This window comes from Haemaphysalis longicornis, unplaced genomic scaffold (assembly GCF_048455015.1).
Source record: "Haemaphysalis longicornis isolate Haplotype H1 unplaced genomic scaffold, Haemaphysalis longicornis Haplotype H1 scaffold_5, whole genome shotgun sequence".
In the NCBI taxonomy this organism is placed as follows: Eukaryota; Metazoa; Arthropoda; class Arachnida; order Ixodida; family Ixodidae; genus Haemaphysalis; species Haemaphysalis longicornis.
The window spans coordinates 86305101-86326751 of NW_027526385.1; the positions used below are offsets into that span (position 1 = coordinate 86305101).

A 21651-nucleotide genomic window follows, 5' to 3' on the forward strand; every position below is an offset into this window, starting at 1 on the left:
GTAGCAGGGTGGATACATTTGCACGGGAATAGAAATAAGTGAACACATTTGACTCTATGGAGGGGTGCAGTGAGAAAATTGCTGACAGCGAATTGACTCGTACAGCGCAAAGGGTCATTGGAAACCTATGGTGAAATTTTTCGTTCGGCAGTGAATACAAATAGGCTGATGATGATGATAACGGGGGTCGTGGTGGTGGTGGTGATTATTAAACCTGAAAATACTTAAATTTGTGCGAAAACTACGTGCTAAACTAACGCTATCTTTACAGGCCAACTCACGGTCTTAACTATAGAAAACATCTGGAGTTGGTGAATTTATTTTTCAACCATTTACCCTCATAGGGCACATTTTATGAAATTGGGAAACGAACATATTTTCTGTAGAGCTGGTAAGGTTGTCGTTCCGTTTATGTTAGAGATTATTGAGACACGCCCGCATAGCGTCTTGAAGCAAATTTGAAGAGCACAGACAAACGAGACGAAAGACTCGGAACACGTGGAACACCGAGTATTGCGTCCAATTGTTCTTCCCTGTTCAAATCTGCTTCAAACCATTAACCAACAACCCGCACCAAAGTTCTTGTAACCCGCATTGGGTTTGTAGGGATAAAAGGCCCCCTTGCAATTGGCCTACTACAGCGGTGAGCGCAGTTGTTTATCTAAGGTTTCAATTCGAAGAAAGTTGGAGATGTGGGGCCCTCATTTTTGGTGTGTGCTTGTGTGTGTGTTTTTTGTGTGTGTGCGTGTGCGTGTGTGTGCGTGTGTGTAAGCTTCAGTAACAATCACGCATATTTAAGCCCGTATGCGTCTGCGTGCGTGCGTGACTGTGTGTTTTTGTGTAAATAGGCTGCAGCAGTAATCACGCTTAACTACGGCTCACTTTGATATAAAATCGTAATTACATTTTTTGTGTATTGAAAACATACACCACCGCGATTCTGTAAATACTAGGAACAATTCCGATTATCGCGAAGTTCTTGTGAAAGAGCGAGGAAGAAAAACAAGCAAAAATCATGATCCATTCCACCCCGTAATGGTGGATGATGACGGGCGATTTTTAGAGCGCGACATATTGGTGACACAGAATTTAAGTGAAAGATATCAGCAAATTTTATTTCTCTAGGGCGTTCATGGCGCTCATTCCTAAGAAAGACACACTGCCACCGTTTTCTGCTGAGCATTCGCGGAAAAGCTGGCTTTTCTGCAATGCGTTTTTGCATGCACAAAACACAAAATTCAGGGAAACTTGCGCTCACACGCAAGACTTGAATGGCAAAGCTGTTGTAGGCGATCAATGACGGATGCAAAGTTGGGTTTTAGTATCGTTTTGAGGTCGTGATTGACGTCAGCGTCATGGCATGTCAATGACCTTATGTTGAGAAAGGTCAAAGCGAGCTCGTCGTTTTGGTCGACGTTTTCGCACGCCAGTATCCTTATATCAAACTATCCTATAGTCATCCATTTCTGCTTGCGTTGTTGAGAATAGTCTCAATACCTCTTATCGGCTTTCGAGGTCCCGATACTCAACTCAGTTGCAATTTCACTTCAATTTGTTGTAATATTTAGAGTCCATATATGCAGAAGACGTATGCAGGAAGGTGTCCCAGTGTTATACACTACAGCGACGCCCCTTTAATCATACTGCCCTTAATCATGTAACCTGCTTCCGAAGGCTAACCTAGGTCGATAAAGAGCTTCTGAACTGACAGCCTAGCATTTCGAGTTTAACGCTATACAGATTCCAGTGAGCAGTGTTCTAATTCCAATCTCCCCCCTTTTTTCTCCTCCTCTATTGCAGCCAGGTGTCGGAGCGCGTCTCGAACACCTCTTCGGCGGCCGGCGCGGGCGGCTCGTGCCTGCCGCAGGGCCTGCTGCTGGGCGCCACTTCCGCTTCCGGTTCCCGCCGGAAGCCCGCCCCGCTGCTGCGCGCGCGCACCCTGCCGGCCATCGTGACGCCCAGCCTGTGCATCATCCAGGCGCAGCTGGACGCCGGCGCGCAGCAGCAGCAGCAGGCTTCCCTGGCCGGAGCAGCCATGACGCAGCAGCACAGGCAGCGGCACGCAAAGAAGAAGCAGCCGCAGGCCGAGTCGCTCAGGGGTCAGTATGGACGGACGGACTCTAGGGTGGGGCTGCAGGGTGTGACGATGCTGGGCCATCTAACGGCTGATCATCAGTGACTCACAGCGCAGCAGGAAAGGGAGAAGGAAATGAATGAATAAATTAATCTTTATTAAGGAGGGGATGGTACAGAGACCTGTAAAGATGGTGGGGAGGGAAGGAACTGGGTCAAATTGGTGACCAGTAAAAAGCGCAAAGGCTTATGGGTACATTGTTTTGTACCGCAGAATGCCACCACTTGCGGTTCGAGAGCTGTCCTGGCCTTCCGTACATAGGCGGCTCCCACGCGCGTGTGTGCTTGTTGTTAATTTGTTTCCATCTAGAAAAAAAGCGCTCATGCATCGCGCTTTCAATAAACAATAATGATTGATCCTTTTAGGGGTTTCTCCGAAAGGTAAGCATCCTGTTTAAACTAAACAACACGCACACACACGCCTGAAAGCCGCTGGCGTGCGGGAGGCCAGGAAAGATCTCGAACCGGAAGTTGAGGGAGCAGACGACGTACCCATGAGCCTTTGCGCTTTTTACCGGTCACCTATTAAGTCCGGCTCACGATGTCAGCCTCGCGTGCGAAACCCCAAAGGAAACGCAGGACACGGGCCACATTGGAGTGCCGTCGTGGCAATATCCAGTACTCATACCTGGGCACTGGAATGCGATAAGCGTGCGAACACCCTCAGTCCCAGCACACTCCCACGCGATGTGCTTCATAGTGGGGCGGACCGCCAAGTCCCATCTTCGGCAGGTTACATCAGGGTTCTAGGACTCGAAGTTGTGAGGTTGCTGGCGTCCACTACGAGGTATGTGAGCTCGTCTCTTGGCTATATGGCATCATCTGTCAGTGCGGCTTCAGCTCGTACCTTTGAAATAAACTTTATTTGGGAAATGAGACGATTGTCTCAGGCGGAGGCCGTGGTCCGGAGGGCTTCGGTGACCCGAAGCCCTCCGCCAAGCACCTGATCTGAGACCTACTACCTCCTCAAACTCAGCTCCCATGTTTAAGTTGTGGGGAGGGTTAGGTACGGGTCAGCTGGAAATTGGAAATGGAGTGGTAGCAATTGGCCACATTGGGTTCAGTTGGCGCAGAGAAGAGGTGGGGATGAGATTGTTGGACCCTGGTTCTGTGCTGAAAAGAGGGTGATAACAGGGTTGACCACATACGCGCAGCTCAGGGGATGCATTGCCAGTACTCCGGCCTTTTCAGAACATCAAGACACTGGGACATGTAAACGTCGGGATGAATACGGGGTGGGCCCTACAGTAACAGTTATTAATTTTACTGTCAATTAATTTTACCTTCAATTTCTGCCCTGGCGAACAAACCGACCCTGCGTAAACTGACCTCATAATTGTGGCCTTAGTCGCTTCCCAGATTAATGCTCCTAGGCCAGCCGTACTTGTTTGTTCTCGACCCCTGACCAATGCTGGTCCTTCAAAAGGGGTTATACGAACTTTAATTTGCACCGAACCCGTGACATAGTTCAAAAAGAGATCTAGGTTTGCCTACAAAGGGTGCTTTACTGCAAGTAGAGTCATTGTGTGGTGAAGCTAGCAGAGCAGAGTTGCCGGGAATGAGTTTGGCCGATCCGTAGCAAGAAACTTATCCTGAACAGCTACCCCTTATGAAAATAAATGCCATAGAACAGACAGGCGCGTACATCAAAATTTGTTTTACGGAATTAAGCGGTACTGTACCCGTCGCACACCACTTTAAAAAAAAAAAAGGTTTAAGTTTGCCTTTACAGGTTGCTTCACTGCAAGTAGAGTCTTTGTGCGGTGAAGCTAGCAGAGTACAGTTGCTGGAGAAGAGTCGGGCTGATGATCCACAGCAAGAAATTTATCTATGCACGCGGCGGCCCCTTTAAAAATGGTACTAAAGGTGTCACGAACATCTCAAATAAAACAAATCTTTCAATCCCTGCTGCGCATGCGTAGATGTTACCGGCGTGAGCTTGGTGTCAAACGCCATCACGTTTAAAGAAGAAGGAATACAAGGCTAGCTTTCGAGATAACTTTTGTTTTAGGGGCAAATCCCCTTAGGGGCCGGATGTTGGCATCTCTTGTCATCGTCGCATCGTTTTCTCGTGTAGTCACGGTACTAAAACAGCGGAAAACTCGTTTACGTCTCACCCTAGAACGCGACGCGTGCTAAAAAAACACCGGGACACTCGTTTACGCCTCGAGCTAGAGAGCTTCGTGCTTCAGTTACAAGATACTTTACTTTTAGAGCAAAGCTGTGCACCTCTACTACCTCCCAATGGTTTCATTACCGTTGGCAAGAACGCCAAGGCGCCAAGAATACACTAATACACTGCATGCTTCGCCCCTCCCCAGGTTTCACATTGAGATGGCCCAGGATTTTTTTTTTTGAGTCTCTTCGTAAGAACTCGATTACTAACACCATTTCTCAAGACAATAAACATACAGCCTCCGAATACAAGAATACTGAACGTAACGGAGATTTAACACTGCAAAATAAAACGCAGTAAAGAATTGACAGGAATCATGCTCACCTACGCCGGTTTTCGTTTATGACGTCTTAGCGTGAACCCAGGCAAATACCACCGGTACGACAAAGTGCAACCCCTGCTCCTAGCGGCAGTCACCTCGGTCAGTTTGTTCTTTTGTGGTGACGTACGTGCCCAGAATGAGCAGAGTTGTCATCGACAGCTGCTTGTTTTCTCGCGGCGGCACGCCGCTCCCTCCGGCACTAGATCATGGCTGCTGCTGTTGCACCGCTGGGAATTAGCGCGAAAGAGCTTCCTCGTAGCCGCCACTTCCGTAAACACGCCACAGATCGAATAGCAAAGGCTTAGGGCACTTGTTGTCGCTGATACTTGGGGATTAGTTCACTACTGTCAGGCCAACGACTAGCGTTTCCTCGCGCTAATTAAAATTTGTTGGCACTTACGCAGCGATGTCTTTCTCTATAAAAGATGAACAAACAACGACAAGAACGCTTAAGCGCCACCAAAGTTTTGGGGACAAAAACTTGACGTTGTCGAGCATCTCGTACGGTTGTTTGTAGGGTCATTTTGATCCTGTCTCTCCGCGATTTCACGCCGCCTGACTCCTGTGAGCGACAGACTCTTCCACCTCTTGCCTTTATCCGCTTTGCGGCTCTGACATTTCCCGGAAAATCACTTCGGTGTGCCCGGTTTCTCCTTGGCATATAATCACGGCGTCTGCGGAGTGAGAGGCTGCGATGAGAGGATCATGGAAAGATTATCGTCTGCCCTGCCCCTTTTCCTCTATTGGTCCTGTCCGCTTAGCGCTAGTAGTTATTCAAGCTTAGCAAGCCGACAATATCAGAGCACTGTCACTATCATCTTTAAGTTATTCTTTCCGTTACTGTTATTTATGTATTATCTCCATACGTTTTTGAGTGAGTGAGTGAGTGAGTGAGTGAGTGAGTGAGTGAGTGAGTGAGTGAGTGAGTGAGTGAGTGAGTGAGTGAGTGAGTGAGTGAGTGAGTGAGTGAGTGAGTGAGTGAGTGAGTGAGTGAGTGAGTGAGTGGGTGGGTGGGTGGGTGGCTGGGTGGGTGAGTGGGTGGGTGAGTGAGTGAGTGAGTGAGTGAGTGAGTGAGTGAGTGAGTGAGTGAGTGAGTGAGAGTGGGTGGGTGGGTGGGTGGGTGGGTGGGTGAGTGAGTGAGTGAGTGAGTGAGTTAGTGAGTGAGTGAGTGAGTGAGTGAGTGAGTGAGTGAGTGAGTGAGTGAGTGAGTGAGTGAGTGAGTGAGTGAGTGACAAATTACCTTGCAATCCTCCGTTATGGCTGAAACAGCTGATGCTGAGTTGAACCGGCGCATGGCCTGTTTTAAGTGCGCGCTTAGTGTTCTGGGTCCGCGGCGGACAAGTTTGTGATGATGGGCCACTAGCAATGCCACCCAATGGGCCGGCCGCAAAGAAGCAATGCCTGAATGCTGGCACGCCGTGGTGCCAGATCGTATACTCTACAGCGAAGCTTTTGGTGTCAATTTCGTCACCACTCTTTCTGGCTTTCTGGTCCTTTTCATTGCCACGTCAGTGTTAGTGACATCAGGGCCGCGCAGTCTAGCGAAGGGGCTGTTAGCGCGCAACAAATGGATGCTGGAGCCCCAGGGGGATTCAAACAAGAGAAGCATGAGCGCCAACCCGTCGCCACAGAAACTGTAGATGATAAGGCCCAGCGAGCTACTGGTCGAGTGGTAAGGCACGCCCCAACTTCAATTTCCTAAATCTAAGCATGAAAAAATTAGGCATCGATCACCTGCAATGGCCATTAGCCTTTCCATCAGTTTAATGCATATCATTGGACGCGAATAGTACGAACTAAGGTGGTGACATGTCAAAACATCTCCTCAAATTCGGCGAAATTTGAAACTCGTGTCTTTTCATGCCTTTTCTAAGCATAAAAAATAAAAGAAATATTCTCAAGTTCTTCTTCCATCTGCGACGTACAGACGGGAGCAAAACTCTGTATTCCATGTCAGGAATCATACTGTTATTTCTGCGGACTAAGCGCGCGAGAAAACGAACAGGTGCGCAGTTAAGCTGTATAGGTAATAGGCGTACAATTATGAAGGGCCCAACTCAAGTGGTAGCGGCGCGCTGCCCTTCCAATACTGCTGTCGTAGAATAAAAACTTCTGCTCCCGACAGTACATGCTTGCCGTTGTGCCTTCAGAAAAATCAAAGCCCTTTTCTCCAGAGAAAGATGGTTATAACGCTAACCTTTCTCGCACGCAAACTGAGTCAAAGTCCTAAAGGTCCTGAGTCAAAGTCCTTCCACCGTGTCGGAATTGCGTTACCGGATTGACGTTGGCCTCATCATCATCATCATCATCATCATCATCACGTCCGCTTTGTGAAACCCCATTGTGTAGTTGGCTTTTGTGCTGTCCGTTTACGTGTTACGATCTACGGCGCAATACAGGCGCAGAAAGCTTCGCTTTAAAAAGTCCCGCGCAACATTATGTTGAAAAGGACGCTCTAATCTTTCGGCAGACCACAGTTCAGCATTTTTTATTATCAGTAATTTTTTGGCATTTCAGGTCCCCGAATACTTCGAACGGTAAAGGTGGGCTCCCGGCAGAACCGAGAACATTTTTTACGAAACATTTGAAAAGCGTCCAACAGAACTGCTCAAAATCGCCTCTTTCTTATGGTCGAATATTAAAATTTCTGCCGTCAACGCTGCTCGCCCAGTTCTGCATTTACGCTTGAATTCTTGAGGTGTACTGTCGTTTTTTGTGTCTTGAACAAGATTTCAGATTGCCATCTGTTGTTGACAGCTTAGAATTGCACTGTTCCAAAATATCCAACGCCGCTCTTCATATTTGAGAACCGTTTCAACGGCGGCTGCCCGCGCAGTCTAAGTGCTTTATAACAGTAACTTCCTACACGTACACTTGCCGTTTTCGGCCATTAAATCCGCAGACGGCTTTCCTTCTCTGGACATTTTGAGCCGCGAAATGGTTTATGGGCCACCTCCGACCTTTACAAACCCAGAGTAGCAGTGTGGAAGTTCTTGTCCGGCTTTTGATGGCGGAAAAGAAGGTCACGGAGAATTTTATTGTTTTCACAGATCGCAGTGGGCTGTGTAATCTTTTCTTCCTCCGCCACCCCCCTCGCTAACCCGGTTTTCTAAATATTTTCTAACTAAAGTTTTGATCTCTCTCTCCTCTCTCCTTCCTTCCTTATTCCTTTCTTTTTTCTTTCTTTATTTATCTCTGTCTTTTTTCTCTGTTTTTTGTTTCCTGTCTTTCCTTCTTAGTCTCTTTATTTTTGCTTTCTTTGTTTCCTTCTTCCTCTCTTTCTTTCATTGTTGTTTTCTTTCTTTCTTTCTTCATTTCGTTCTTTCTTCGTTATTTCTTTCTTTCTCCCTTTCTTTCTACATTTCTTTTTCTGTCTTTCCTTTTGTTCTTGCTTTCGTTCTCTTCTTCGTTCTTTCTTTCTTTCCTTTTACCCGTCTTTCTTTCTTCCTTTCGATCTTCCTTACCTTCTGTGTTATTTTTTTACGTCTTTTATTTCTTTCTTTCCTTCTTTCACCATTCCTTTCGGTCTTCCTTCACTTCTTTCTTTTTTTTTTTATTTTTGAGGGGTGTGCTCCTCGAACCGAGGAGTACGGACTCCGACTACTCATATTTTTGCTTTATTTCGTCCAACGAAGATGACCGCAACAACAGTAACCGCTCAAAGAGTTTGAAGTGTAGAGATGACTCTGATGAGATTTTAGAACTGGGTTCAGCTGTCGGCAAAATAAAATTTCTGAACGTTTGGAGAGTATGTGGCTAAAAAATAGCTTAACGCTATTAAGAACACGACGCCCTCTAAACATGCTATCCCACGCTAGGACTGCACTTCTATTTTAGGCGAAGATTATTACAAGTCAAACTGAAAAAAAGGTCCCTTGCTCGTAGCGTCTATCTAACCTTCAAAACCAACAATGGTCAAGCCAGCGCCTCGGCCGCTTACGAAAACTGGAAGCGTCTAACAGGGAGTTTTAGCTTATCTTTACCGTTTTCACGTCACCGTTTACCGTGTTAACTGAAGCAGGAGTTTCCGTTAACCACTGAAAACGGTAGGACGCGTTTTAGCGCAGCCTTTGCGGTTGGTAGCGACACTTGACGAATTAGTCTCAAAACAAATGACGCAAAACGTTTTTGCTCAGAGCTATTTGCTCTTGTTTAAAGAGCCTGAATCGTTCACTTTTACGATTAAGCGTTCACAATAGACTATTTGTTTTGAGAATGTTTTAGACACCTCCTGTACAGTTTCAAAAAAAAAAACATGATGTCGGTGGCGCAATCTACTCTGCCGCAATCTACTGTGGACAGTTGGAATCAAGTGAAACTAGAATTCACGCTTACGCTAAAAAAAATTGGCTCCAATCCACGCTGTGAAGGTGGTTGGAAAGCAATAAAACGACACCCACAACAACTGCCCATGCGACGTCACTTGAATTCGCACACGTGGCTCTACAAAGAGTGAAACGAGAGATTCTGCTAGCCGTTACCTGGAATTCGCGGGAGCGCCGTCCCGAACGCAGTAGCAGTGTCGGCAACAGCAGGGTTAGAGCGGCGGACGCCGCTGCTTTGCCCCGGCCGTGAGTCGGGAGAAAGAAAATGGGGAGGAGCGTCTTTCAACGGGTGAGACAGCAGAACTTAGCTATCTTGGTGTGCTAGCTTGGACCTACACCACCGCGTGACACAAGCGCAGACACCGAAACAATTCGGCATGTGAGCATAGTGATTCCCATGTATACCGATTTAAACTAGTTAGTTTAGTAAGTTTGAAAATTGCGAAAAAGCTGCGAGAACTTTTATAATCGCTATTTATCAGAACCAGTTGCTACTTTCGCCTTTTGGAATACCTCTTAAAACACAACCGAATTGGTCATCACCAATTTAGAAAACGGAGTCCCATTCATGGCAAGCAGTGCGCAAAAGGTGGCGTTTCTCTAGCCGCCAGATGTCTGTATGTGGTTTGTACATTTTGTTTTCCCGCCCTGCAAAGCAATCCTTAGCGTATCTTTGCCGTACGACCACTTAATTCCGTCGGGTGCGAATTACCCTAGCGGTGCTGTCGAACAAGTTAATCAAGCCGTGCGAACGCACGCGCAATGGACGCGAAAACAGGCCCACAACAACCGTCGCTAAAGCAGGCGACAAAGTCGTACCGCCGACGCCGCCGCCCGCGAACAGGCACTTCTGCGCAGGGAACGCTGGGTAAATTCGCGCGCCATCTCAAGAGTGTTCCGTGAGTAAAACCAGCCCTCCGTCCCCCCCCCCCCCCCCCCCACCCCCCCTCTCCCTCCCCCGACGCCGCCTCCGACGCGTTGGGAGTTTGTTGTCGCGCTCGCCACGAAAGAACCGTTGGCTGGTAGAGCTAGAGAGCTTTGCTTTAATATTCCGGTATCAAATAAGCAGAAAACGTTGTAATAATTACGCATGAACCTACATTACTGTCTGCAGAACAATTTTGGAGGCGTAATAACGCTTTGCGAACTCAGTAACTCGTCCGAAGAATTTGAGGCTAGCGGCCTTAGCCCAAGTGGGGTGGCCATTTTTCTCTTCCGCCTGAGAAAAATAGCCACTTGTACTCCTGAGCATAATTTTGGAGGAATAACGTAATAAACAACATCAACTAAGGTTGCTTTAATTGGCCGCACTAAGCTTCAAGCTCCGAGCGCAGTGCGTTTGCTGTAATCAAGACGGGGGTACACTTCGCCGGCGCATGCAGAGAGCTCGGGGGAGGGGGGGGGGGTAAAACCTCTGTCTGTAAGTTACCGTTTACGGTAACTACTCGCGCATGCGCAGTCGACTCCTGCAGTCACTGTAGACGGTAACGTAAACATGGTAACGGTATGCTAGAACACCCTAATATAGAGTTTTCGTAGCGCGTTTTTAGCACCACGCAAAGTGTTACCGTACGCTATTCCCTTGTGTCGCTTGCACTGTACATGCGCAGAACGCAAAGTTTGTATTGCTTTGAGTGGTCTTAAGATGAACACACGCTATTTCTGCAAAGTAGCTTGCGTACGCTACGACCATTGCGTGTTCCCGTATTGACAACATGGCGGCAGGTAGAGCGGAGCACCACAACGTTTCGTTCCTCTGTGACCAGCAATTTGCATCTTGTGAGCTTGCCAGCTTGTCTCGCCGTTTTCTTCTAACTGTGTGCTGTGTTCACCGCTGTTTTTTAAGTGCGAATGCACTTCTTAAGCGAGCCTGAAGCGTCCGCCGCCGTCCGCATTCCGCCGCCGTCCGCATAGCAACAGCTGCGGGTGCGCGCGCTCCTCGTCTTCCTTGGCAACGGGGGGAGATGGGCGCGCGCTGCCTGGCCGCTGACATGGCACATACCCACGTGGGGGATTGGCCAGGAATCGGGCGTGAGAAGGGCTAATGCACCCGCTTAAAGGAGTACTGACACGAAATTTCAAAGCTGAGATCCGCTCTAGCAATCAAGTACAACGACAACACAAATAGGTGTCTGTGAATAAATGCATCTTTCTTTCTTTGTAGTTGTGTGTGTGTGTGTGATCTCTCTTTCGCGAACATTACCGAACCGTGCAAATTCAACTCGTACATTCGCACTTTCACATTCTTCCCCACGGGGAAATGCGGGGAATTTTTGTTTTTGTTTCATCCAATCAACTTGGTTTAACCGCGCTCAACCACGGCAAATGTATACCAAAATTTCTTTTCTTTTAAATGTCGTGCGCTGAAATATCTTCCCCGTGATCCCCCTACCCGGAGTGGAATGGCCCATGATTCTTCTTTTTTTCTCTCTTTTTGTGCCCACTGCAGGCTCACCGGACAAGCCGGAAGCCTCGCCCCCTCCTGCAAGACTCCTCACCAGACGCAGTCCTTCGGGTGGAGCTCTGCGGACGCGTGCACAGGACGGCGCCACGAGTGAGTGAAACAATCGGCGGGCATGTGTTTCCTTGCACGTATATAGCGGCGTTCACGGTCGACCTCCCGCAGAGAGAAAGTCGCATTCAGCCCGCGTGTTTGCTTTCATAGAAAATGGCTGACGATAACTATACTCCTTAATGAAAACTTTGTGCGTATCGCGAACTTCAGACTTCTCGGTCGTGACACATATCTTCTCCGTCTCAAGAAATGATCGCGTTATCAGCAACCGCATGGCTGCTCGCGCGACTCTGCCGTTACCTCGCAGCGCGTTGCCGCTACCGAGCATGTTCTTGCGAATCGTGTTTGAACCTCCCGCGCAAATGTCATGAGCCATGCACGAAGAGGACGGGAAGTAAATCCACCGGTTTCCTCACTCGTTGTTCACCACTCGCTCCTGGGTGCTGCCGTGCGCTGATGCAGCACTCACTCGTGGGTTCTCTCGACGGCAGCGGTGGTGGGCCTCTGCGTCAGCTGCGCGAATTGCGTCTCAGGAAGCGAACGCACATCATCGCCGGGCGCACGACTGCACGCGCTGCTATTGCGTCAACTCTTACCGCGTCGCCTCGCCAGCGTGTCTCAATGCCTCCCCTTCACACCTTCGCCATGCGTCGCCGCCGGGGAACGTCTTGTGTATGCTCAGCATACCGCCCTCCACCTCACACTTTTGCCACAGTCCTCCTCCTTTTTCTTTCTGTCTTGTGTTCTCCCTTCGTTCGCTTGGTAGACAGGACAACGTGACCGTCAAACTACAGTAGCGGACGCCAAAGTGCTGCACACTAAAAAAATTTAGGGGTTTAACCCGCCGAAGCAACACGTGGGCTGTGTGGCGTACCTTAGTGGAGGGCTCGACAACCTGGAGACCTTGAGCGTGCGCCGAAATCACTTATTTGTTATATCCCATAAGAGGGAGTTCTAAAAGGCTATCAACTGGCAGGTATTCCTGCTTTCTCCGAGTTTGCTTTGCCGGAAGTCTTCTGTGTGTAGTACCAAAGCTTCCATTTCAGCCTAAGGTACTTCGAAAGAACCTCGGCCAGCCACGGATAGTTTCGCCCATTCCTAGGGCCCTTCACGGCTCCTGGATGGCGACCTCGGAGTGACGGGCCTCTCATATATCTGCTGGGAGTGAGGTACTCGTATTGCTCGGAGGTCGTGTCGCGGGAGATATGAATGCGGACACGTTCTGGAACTATTCTAGCCCGGCCTGAAGCAGTGATTGGTACGCAATGACTGGCAACGGAAGCTACCAGCTTTCGTTGCGCCCTACTAAACTGATGGGATGGTGGGCTATTCAATATAAACGGCTGTGTTTACGGAAGGCGACCGGTCGGGAGCACCTGCATAATACTGGTATTGCGGGACTGCGGGGAGGAGGATTTCTCGGTCGTAATACCGCGATTACCCTTTTGAACGGCTGTTCGAGGAACCCTGGAATTCGATGAGAAATGTGCATAGCCGCATGCACAGCTGCACAAATAAGGCAGGGGACACCGGCTTGCGTTAGAGCGTGAATGTTTCCCTGAGTTTTATAACCATCGGCGCAAGACACGTCACCCATTGCTAGAGTCGCTTCTCTCCGTCGATGAAGATGAAGACGCATCCAGCGGAGCATCCCTTCTTCAAAACCTAAGATAATGGCACCGCCTGCCTACGCGAGTACAAATCGCGATGAAAAATGTAACGTTGAGTTCGCTGGCGTTGTTTCCTGAGGTGTTCTATACACGGGCCTCTCTAACTGCGGGCGGAGCTTTACCACTGGACGCCTCCCTAGGAGCAGTTCATTAGTATCATCTCGCACGCGGTGATGCGGCCGTCAAGGCGCTTTTGAATGGAAACACTATCTTTTACTTCGGCCATGACATCCCGTACGCCGCTACCTACGTGAACGATCGTCCACATCGCACAGTTGAACCTCGTTATAACGAACAATGATATAGCGAATTATCAGTTATAAAGAACTTAATACGAACTTTGGGTGGTCATGCTTCATTTCGATGACGCTTATTCTTTTATAACGAAAGTGAAACTGTGAGAGCCGCGCGAACTGTCGCATATAACGAAGAATTGTTTGACGAGTAGGCTGAGAAGCTACTTGGACAAACTCCCGGCGTCCGAAACTGCCGAAGTAGAAAAGGCCCCTTTGTTCGTCGGCACTGTGGAAGACTTCATCATGCTCAGTGCTTCGAATAGCCACCAGGCAAACATCCCATCCTTCCTCTGAAAAATAGGAACGCAGGCATGTTTCTTTAAATGAACTTTGTTGTGTTGTAATTTCCTGTTTCATGTTCTGGTTCATTTAGCTTGAAATGCCACAACGAGAAAGATAAGGGTTACCTTGTTTGTAGTAGGTTGGAATATTAAAGTAATGCGTTTTTGTATCAAGGATTTTTGCGGGAACCACATTAACCGATTAGTTTGAACCAATTTTTGGCTCTACTGTTACAACGAATATCGGATATAACGAACTAAATTACTGTTTTGATAATACGTCTTTATAACGAGGTTTGACTGTATTCTACTTTGCCGTGACATACCTCGAACTCTGTGATGTAAAACAGTTCAAACCATTGGGGAGGACTTAAGTGCCACCTTTAACTTCATAGCAGCGCAAAAGTTATGGCTAAATTACCTTACGCTACGAAAGGAGATGGTCATAATTGCGGAAAGCGTTGCTCCAGCTAAGACTGCTGGAGACTGTACGTGTTCAAGTCCGCGTTCGATGGACTTTCCAGGCTGCTTTAGAAGTAGCGGTCGCGCTGCTTCTTGACATTAAACAATCGAGAATAACGGGTAACGGGACAGACAGGCCCGATGCCGGGAATCGATTGATTGATTGATTGATTGATTTATTGATTGATTGATTGTAGGGTTTAACGCGCCGATGCAACGCAGGCGATGAGGCGCGCCGTAGTGGAGGGCTCCGGATTAATTTTGACCACCTGGGGATCTTTAACGTGCGCCGAAATCTCGTACACACGGGCGTTTTTGCTTTTCGCCTCCATCAGAAAAGCGGCCGCCGCGGCCGGGAATCGAACCCGCGACCTCGTGCTCAGCAGCGCAACGCCTTAGCCACTGAGCCACCGCGGCGGGTCGATGCCGGGAATCGTGCATACTCATGAGGAATACAGCGCCGTGACACGGCACCAAGAGGAAGTAGAATATCAGCTCTTGTCAATTGTTTTCCTAAGCCCAGTGCGTGTCTACCTTCATTGAGTGAAATGGCAGCATCCCAATTGGGTGATAAAACCACACAAGCCACGCGGGCTCGACGTAAACGAACTGACCTTATTTTGTGTACCGGACATCCTGCTACCTGGAACTACTCATGTTATTCGTTTTACGTGCCGCAAACACCATAAATGATTTACAGCTCTTATGAATCTTTCGGCTGCACATTAAACAAAAACAAAGGCAAAAAGAACGTATACCAGGGCTATAAAGGATAACCAGGACTGGAGTATGATGATAGCCACGTTTAGGTACGGGCCCAAGCCTGTGCTCGCAAATGGCTTTGTTCGTCTTCGTTCGTTGATTAGCGGATGGCTTTGTTCCTTGATTACCACAATTCCACATTTCCGGGTTGGGCAACGGTCCAGGTTTCCTGATTCCAGTCCTAAGGGAATAACGCTGTGGGCGGTTAATGATAGCGCGCATTATTGAGGTTAATAAAATTTCTCGCATGTTCGTTTCCTTTCCTTTTAACGATCTGTTCTCCGTTTTCCAACGCGAAGCACGCATCATTAAGATATTGCTCTGACAATATATCTACAGTGTCCATTAAGCCCTCCTGTCACGCAGTGTTTTTCCCGCTGAGCTGTGTCAGTGACTTGTCTGAAATGAACAACACAGCGGAAAAAAAGAGAAACAGGAAGATATCCTAGAAAAGGAGGTCGCATACGGTTATTGCGCGAATTCAATGTGATTGTTCTGCGTTGGCATCGCCTTCCAACTGCTAGTTCCTTCAGCGGGAATTTTCGTATAACGGCCGACGCTGTGAAAGTTTCCCTCATTTATTTATTTATTTATTTATTTATTTATTGATTGATTGATTGATTGATTGATTGATTGATTGATTGATTGATTGATTGATTGATTGATTGATTGATTGATTGATTGATTGATTGATTGATTGCATATACTTAGTATCGGATTAGTATCGAATTGGTGACGTCGGTCATTCCACCAAATATAATGTATCAATGCTGCTTCGTTTAGCTGCTTTCCCCGCATCATAAGTCTGCTTGCTGTGAAGCACGCTTTCAAGGCAAAGCTTATAATTGAGGCACAGGAAACTTATTGGTCTATGCCGCACTTGCTAACTTTGTTTAGCTGTTTTCTCCCGCAGCATCGGTTTTCTTGCTGTGAAGCACGCTTTAAAGGCAAGCCTGATGATCGTGGCACGGGCACGACGTACAGTCGACGTCATCTCTAAAGACCCAACTCCGTAAAACGAGCCTGATAAAATGCACAGCTGCAGCCGGGAGGCGAACCGCCGCCTGCTCGGACAGAGCACACGAGGCAAGATGTGCGACACGGGGAGCACGACCGTCGTTGTGCAAGTGCTCCTTTACTCTCTTTAGTGGCACGCTGCTAGGTTGCACTCGTAAATGGTCCGGTCGCCTGCGAAACGCAGGAAGGAAGATGGTATTAGATGGGTGAGGAGGGCACGGGTGCTTAGTGGAGAGGTCGTCCCTGAACCGGAGCACTGGCCAGATTGTCTCCGGGAAAGAAGAGGACGACGAATGAAAGGGGGCAGCGAGGTCCGGAGATCGAGAACCGCTCACTTGGAAGAGATGTTCCGACGGAAATAAGGACAGAACAAAAAACGAAGACGGCTGGGAGACGAAGAGACGACGGCGGTGCAGGCCGAAGGCAAAAGGGGAACAAAAAAGCGGCGACTCCTGGGATATTGGCGCCGTAAATTTTTATTACATCCGCGCCTGTGGCGGACAGAATGACTGCCCCCCTCTCTCCCTCCCAGCCTACTTCCCTTTCTTCTTCCTCTCTCTTCCTCTCTCTTTTATCGCTTGCATAGTGCCCTCGTTTCCTCCGGTACAGTTTGCTTTTTTTCGCCCTGGGGATAACGCTGAGCGAGGGAGAAGTAGCGGAGGGCCGATCTCTCAGCGGGGTGCGGGTTGCCAGCTTCGCAGCTGTGGTTGGCGCAGGGGAGAGTGGATAGTCGTCCCTATATGCCCGTGTTCGTTTGTTGTACGAGGCGGTCTACCCGGCTGCTTCTTTACGACCTTGCGAGTACTATACGCGTCTGCTCTGATGGGCAACACCTCGGAGCTTAAGACGGAAGCCTGCAAACCAACTCCGCCCTCTACTATCTCCCTGTCTACTTTTGCTTTTTTTCAGGCAACTCTTAACTTCTGTCGTACTCCAACGATTGTACATCGACAGCGGTCGATTAGGCAAACCAAAAGGTGTTGTCGTCAGTCATACCGTGGCGAAATCGGGCTGGCTGGGCTTGCATTCCTAAATGGTTTTGCCTGGAAATGGCCTGCTTTATGCCGCACGCTATGCCTTAGAAACGTACCGACTGTTGGGCTTTTTTTTTTCTTTCTGCGATATCTTCCTCTTAGTTTGCATGACACAGCCGCGGCATAATTACCACGAGTACTGCAGCAGTTTTCGCTGTTTAATGGGATAATACGAATAAATTGTATAGGCACGCGAGCAACGAGGCCACGTGCCAGGAGAGGCAGTGGATTTGCTTAATGAAATGGCCGGGAGCCCCTTTTGTGTTGGAGAAGCTGAGTGTGAGAATAGCCTACTGAAAAGATGCGGTGTGGGTTGGTGACGCTGCGGAAAGGCTGGTTTGCTCTCGCGGCTAATATTAAAGGGACACTGAAGTGAATTTGTCAAGCCCCCGTTTTTGCTTGGACTGCGTAGACTGGCTCAAATTAGCACACTTTTCATCGTTTATCCGGTTGACAAATCGGTAATTATTTTACAAAGCGCGAAAGAAGAAAAACTACCATGCGCGGTTTGCGGCGGCCGCACCAACTAAAGCTGTGACGTTAGGAGGAGCGGGCACCGTGATTGGACGATGCCCGAGGTGAGCAACCAAACAAGTTTCGGTTTCGGTTTTGGTTCTGTAAAACACAACTGGTGGCGTTGTTGGATGGGCATTTTCAATAACTCAGTACTCATCGTACCGCGCTTCTGCCATGTTGTCAGCTGTGAAAATGCATAAAGATAAGCCTCCCAGGACGGCTTGGAATCGTAGCATTCACTAGCCGAGGCCTACGCAGTGCATGGACGCCCTCCGCGTCCCCGCAGACGCCCAAATGTCATGCGCTTTTCCCCCATATTTGGAGCTTGCCTCACTCATGCCTGTACCATAAAAAGCGTGTTCGCACCAGGCCAAGGGTCTGTTCATTCTGGCCTGTGCCCACTGCCGGCAAGCAGTCGGTGCTTATGGCAACAGCACGCCAACGAGAACTCGCTAGCGCGCCAGTGCCAGCCTGGAAGCGTTCTGTGAACTAGTTCGTGGAGCCATGAACGTTGCGGCCCAAAAAAAGGTGAACTCAATGTAGAAAACATCGGCAGAAAACTAAAAAGTTACCTTACAAAAAAAAAAAAGCACGTACCCGCGGGGAGTCGAACTCGTGACTTGCAAAACACTTGCGACAACACACCTAGCGCGCCAGACCACTAGGCCACGAATTTTTTTTTTTATTACATGGGAAAATACGCTCAGACGTTGCAGTACGATGAATACAAGCAAACAAAAGAATACCCTGAAGTTATGAGAAGCAAATATACATCAAAATTCAGGCAAACACACACAAGCGTTCAAAAGAGGGAACCAGTCAGGTGGTTGGTCAAGCGAACTATACACACTATGTACAAATGCCACAGTTTCTCGGAAATAAGACTTAGTTGATCTTGGTGGCTCAGCATGCCTATCACATAAGCGGCATCGCCACAGACTGTACAAACCAATCAACACGAACATGTCATAAGGTGGCTCACCAGGATAGTCGAATGGCAAAAACCGGATAGAGAAAGGCGTAATATCCATGTCTTTTTTGAGCGTTCGCTGTAGAATGTCCCAGAAAAAGACAGCATCTCTGCAGTCTACAAAGCAGTGATCAATTGTCTCTGGTCGAGTACAGAGCCGACAGTCTGTCGACCAAGCTATAGACAGACCCCGATCTTTCATCCAAGTTTTAACAGGGAGCGTGCCAGTGTGTAATTTAAAGAAAAACCGGCTCAGCCGACCTTGGTAACATAAGGTATATATTGTATAACACGTTTACACTTTTATTTAGTTTTGGCATTTCAAGCAGCTTAGGTGACTATTTGTGTATTGCGCTCGTGCAGTAAGCGTACCCCGAGTTTCCACAATAGCTCACGTCTAGCAATTGCATTTCGTAGACGGGAAAGCGTTCGCAGATGCGTAGTCGTGCTGCTGACCGCTGTGGTTGTTCGCCCAGCGCAAAAAAGTGCTTCCCGCACCCTAGTTTTACGCTGTACGGTAAAAATATCAGTTGATTTTATTTCCTTAGTACCTATATTGACTTCGCTGACTCTTCTCCCGCCTTCAAGAGGCCTTATATTTTCCTACTGGCGTACCAGTCAGCGAAGCGTCGCATGTGCGCTTGTGCAGCGCTTGTGTGAAGCGACCTTGACTTGGAGCTAGATACAGTGTACAAACTAACCAATTAAAGAAAGGCACATTCTTCCATTCACAAACGTGTCCTGGCTTCGTTTCAACTGAGCGAACGAATTGCGACGACCCGTCGGCGGCCAGAGAACGAAACGCTGGGCCGACTGACTCTGTCTGAAGGCCGGGGAGCCGTGCAGTAGCGCAGCCAATTGCGAGCTCGGCACCTTCTGACGTCACACGAAAACGCCACAGAAAATGGGCGAGCGTAAAGAGAGGAGGACAGCATTTTCGAATTAATTTTTCTACTAAATAAAATCGCGTAAACGCGCCCAGAGTGGTCGAAACATGGCCTAGGGACTCCGGGCTACAATTTGCGCTAGTAATCCCGGCATGTTTACATATCACTTCAGTGTCCCTTTAACCTAACAGCTTGCGCAATGCTATAGAGCGAAGAAGGATTGCACGTGTTGTGTTCGACACAACCAGTTTTTCGCATTAACGTCAAGGTTGGGGAGAGGGAAAATCACGCACCCCACGATGGTTGAACGCGAAGCTTTCTCGGGAGGGATTCCTTGGTTGTCGTCGCAATTTGGACGTTGCCTCGCAGGCGGTTTTAACTTTGATTCATTGAGCATTGACTTTGACTCGCAAGCAGTTTGCACTTTCGATCGCAGCGGCTTTGACTTTGAACTTTCGCCGTTTGCTCTCACGCAAAGAAAGATTCGCGTTCAACTATCGTCGTCGTTAGACGGAGGGATGCATGATTTTAAGTGCGGAGCTCTTTAGGGGTCCGGCTTGTCGTCTTAGCTCTTCCAAGGTCACGGCGTCGCGCTCCCGAACAGTCGCTTCGAAAAGGGAACCGCTTCCCTCCGTCGGGATCGAAACTGGGTCCGTCACGTCGCGAAGCTAATGTATATCCCATTGTGCCACAGAGGCACACGTTACTCATATGCAAAGTGATGGGAGTGATATTTGCACTGATGCTGAAACTCGTCAAGAGAGGGCGCTACAGCCCTCTTGGCACTCTTGGCGGGAGAGTAGGAGTAACGCCGCCTGTATCGAGCAATTTTATACAGGCGGCGTTGCAAAGAACAACACGGACACGAGGTACTCCCCGGAATAACACGAGAAACACTCGCGAATCACTGCTCTACACTTCAGACAGCTTTCACGTTGAATGGAATAGCTTTGGTTTTTTGTCTAATTTTTCGCGTCCATGCACACCTCTCCAAATCCAAACTGCTTCCGCTGTGTAGGGATGGCGCGATCGCATAGGCGTCGCCTTCATAGCACGAGGGACTCCGGTTGGATTTTGACCACGGGAGGCGTTTTTTCTTCGCTTCACCCACGATCACGTGTGAGAAAGTTAGCTTTCCTGGAATTAATTCATTTTTGACGCGGCGTACGCCATCGGTAACACATATAAAGCTCCGCTTTAAAAACGTGGTACTGGGTTGCGAAGAGAGAGCTTCATGGAACCCCTCTAAGGCCTGCACTGATCATTTGGGACTCTTCAGTCAGTCTTCTAGAATTGCTGGCTTAGTGCCTCGGAATGGCCAAAGTTCCGGAAATTTCATCGTCAAACATTTTTCTGCCAGTGGTCGAGCGTTTCGTGACTTTGGTGTCGGGTGTCAGGTGATCGCCACCTCGTACCCTTGTTTCCTGATTTTCTGAACGGGTGGATTGGGTGTGACGTCACCGACAGGTGATGGAAGATGACGTCTATAGAGCGTCGCGTCGTTCGAGTAGCGGTTAGGCGATGGTAACATGCCACGTACCGAGCAAGCTTCGATGCCTAAAGGTAGAGACCGACCGGCCGGTCGCGAGGGACGGAGAAGAGAAGGCTGGTGGCTCGGACTGTTTCCAACACAAGAAAAACAAAAGGTCCAGACGTGAAAAGGCGAGATTAAATTGCCATTAAATGCTTTCGCATTCAAAAAATCAAAGCCCCGTTCTTAAAAAAACCTTGCAACACTTTTTTCAACTTTGTTTTTAAATAATAAATGCTTGCAGAACGTGGTCACCCAACACACCCAGTACTTAGATTAAGAGGTCGCAAAGTAACTCAGGCAAAAATTACTGCACTATGCCCATCAGATAAGTTGGAAACTCGCTCAAAACATTTTCCTCTGTTTCCCGGTCTTGACGTTCTTTGACCGCTCGAATGACGTCATTAAGGTCATGTAGCGGCTGTTGGCCGGTTTTTCTTCAGTTGCAGCAATGAACGCTTTTCGATAGAAAATTAAAAATAAAGCCACAAAAACAACGCAGAAACGGAAGGCGTGTCTGGTACGACGAGCAAATCACGCAGTGCCGCTCCGTGCTGGCTATAACTATAGCTTTCGCAGTGCTTCCAGACGCGAAGGAAACAGTGAAAGCGTTTATCGAAAGTGTTACAGGGTCCCTTGAAGGGGCCAGACAACCGACTTTTGTCGGGTATACTTTGTCTATCCCAAATGAAGCGGCGTCACTTGGAGCACCTTCAAGGGGCCCTAAATAGGTCGCGATTTCGAGCGCGCTATC

At 48.5% G+C, this 21651-nt stretch overlaps 1 protein-coding gene across 2 annotated transcripts in view; it reads left to right on the forward strand.

Annotated features, from left to right (window-relative positions):
• The window catches only part of Wake (ankyrin repeat and fibronectin type III domain containing protein wide awake), a 585518-nt gene that overhangs the window by 366915 nt on the left and 196952 nt on the right, over positions 1-21651 (forward strand). For both annotated transcript variants that reach the window (XM_077670881.1, XM_077670882.1), the window contains 2 exons: positions 1801-2099; positions 11406-11510. In XM_077670881.1, the coding sequence (XP_077527007.1) occupies positions 1801-2099; positions 11406-11510 (404 nt within the window). The remainder of the gene's footprint in view (positions 1-1800; positions 2100-11405; positions 11511-21651) is intronic.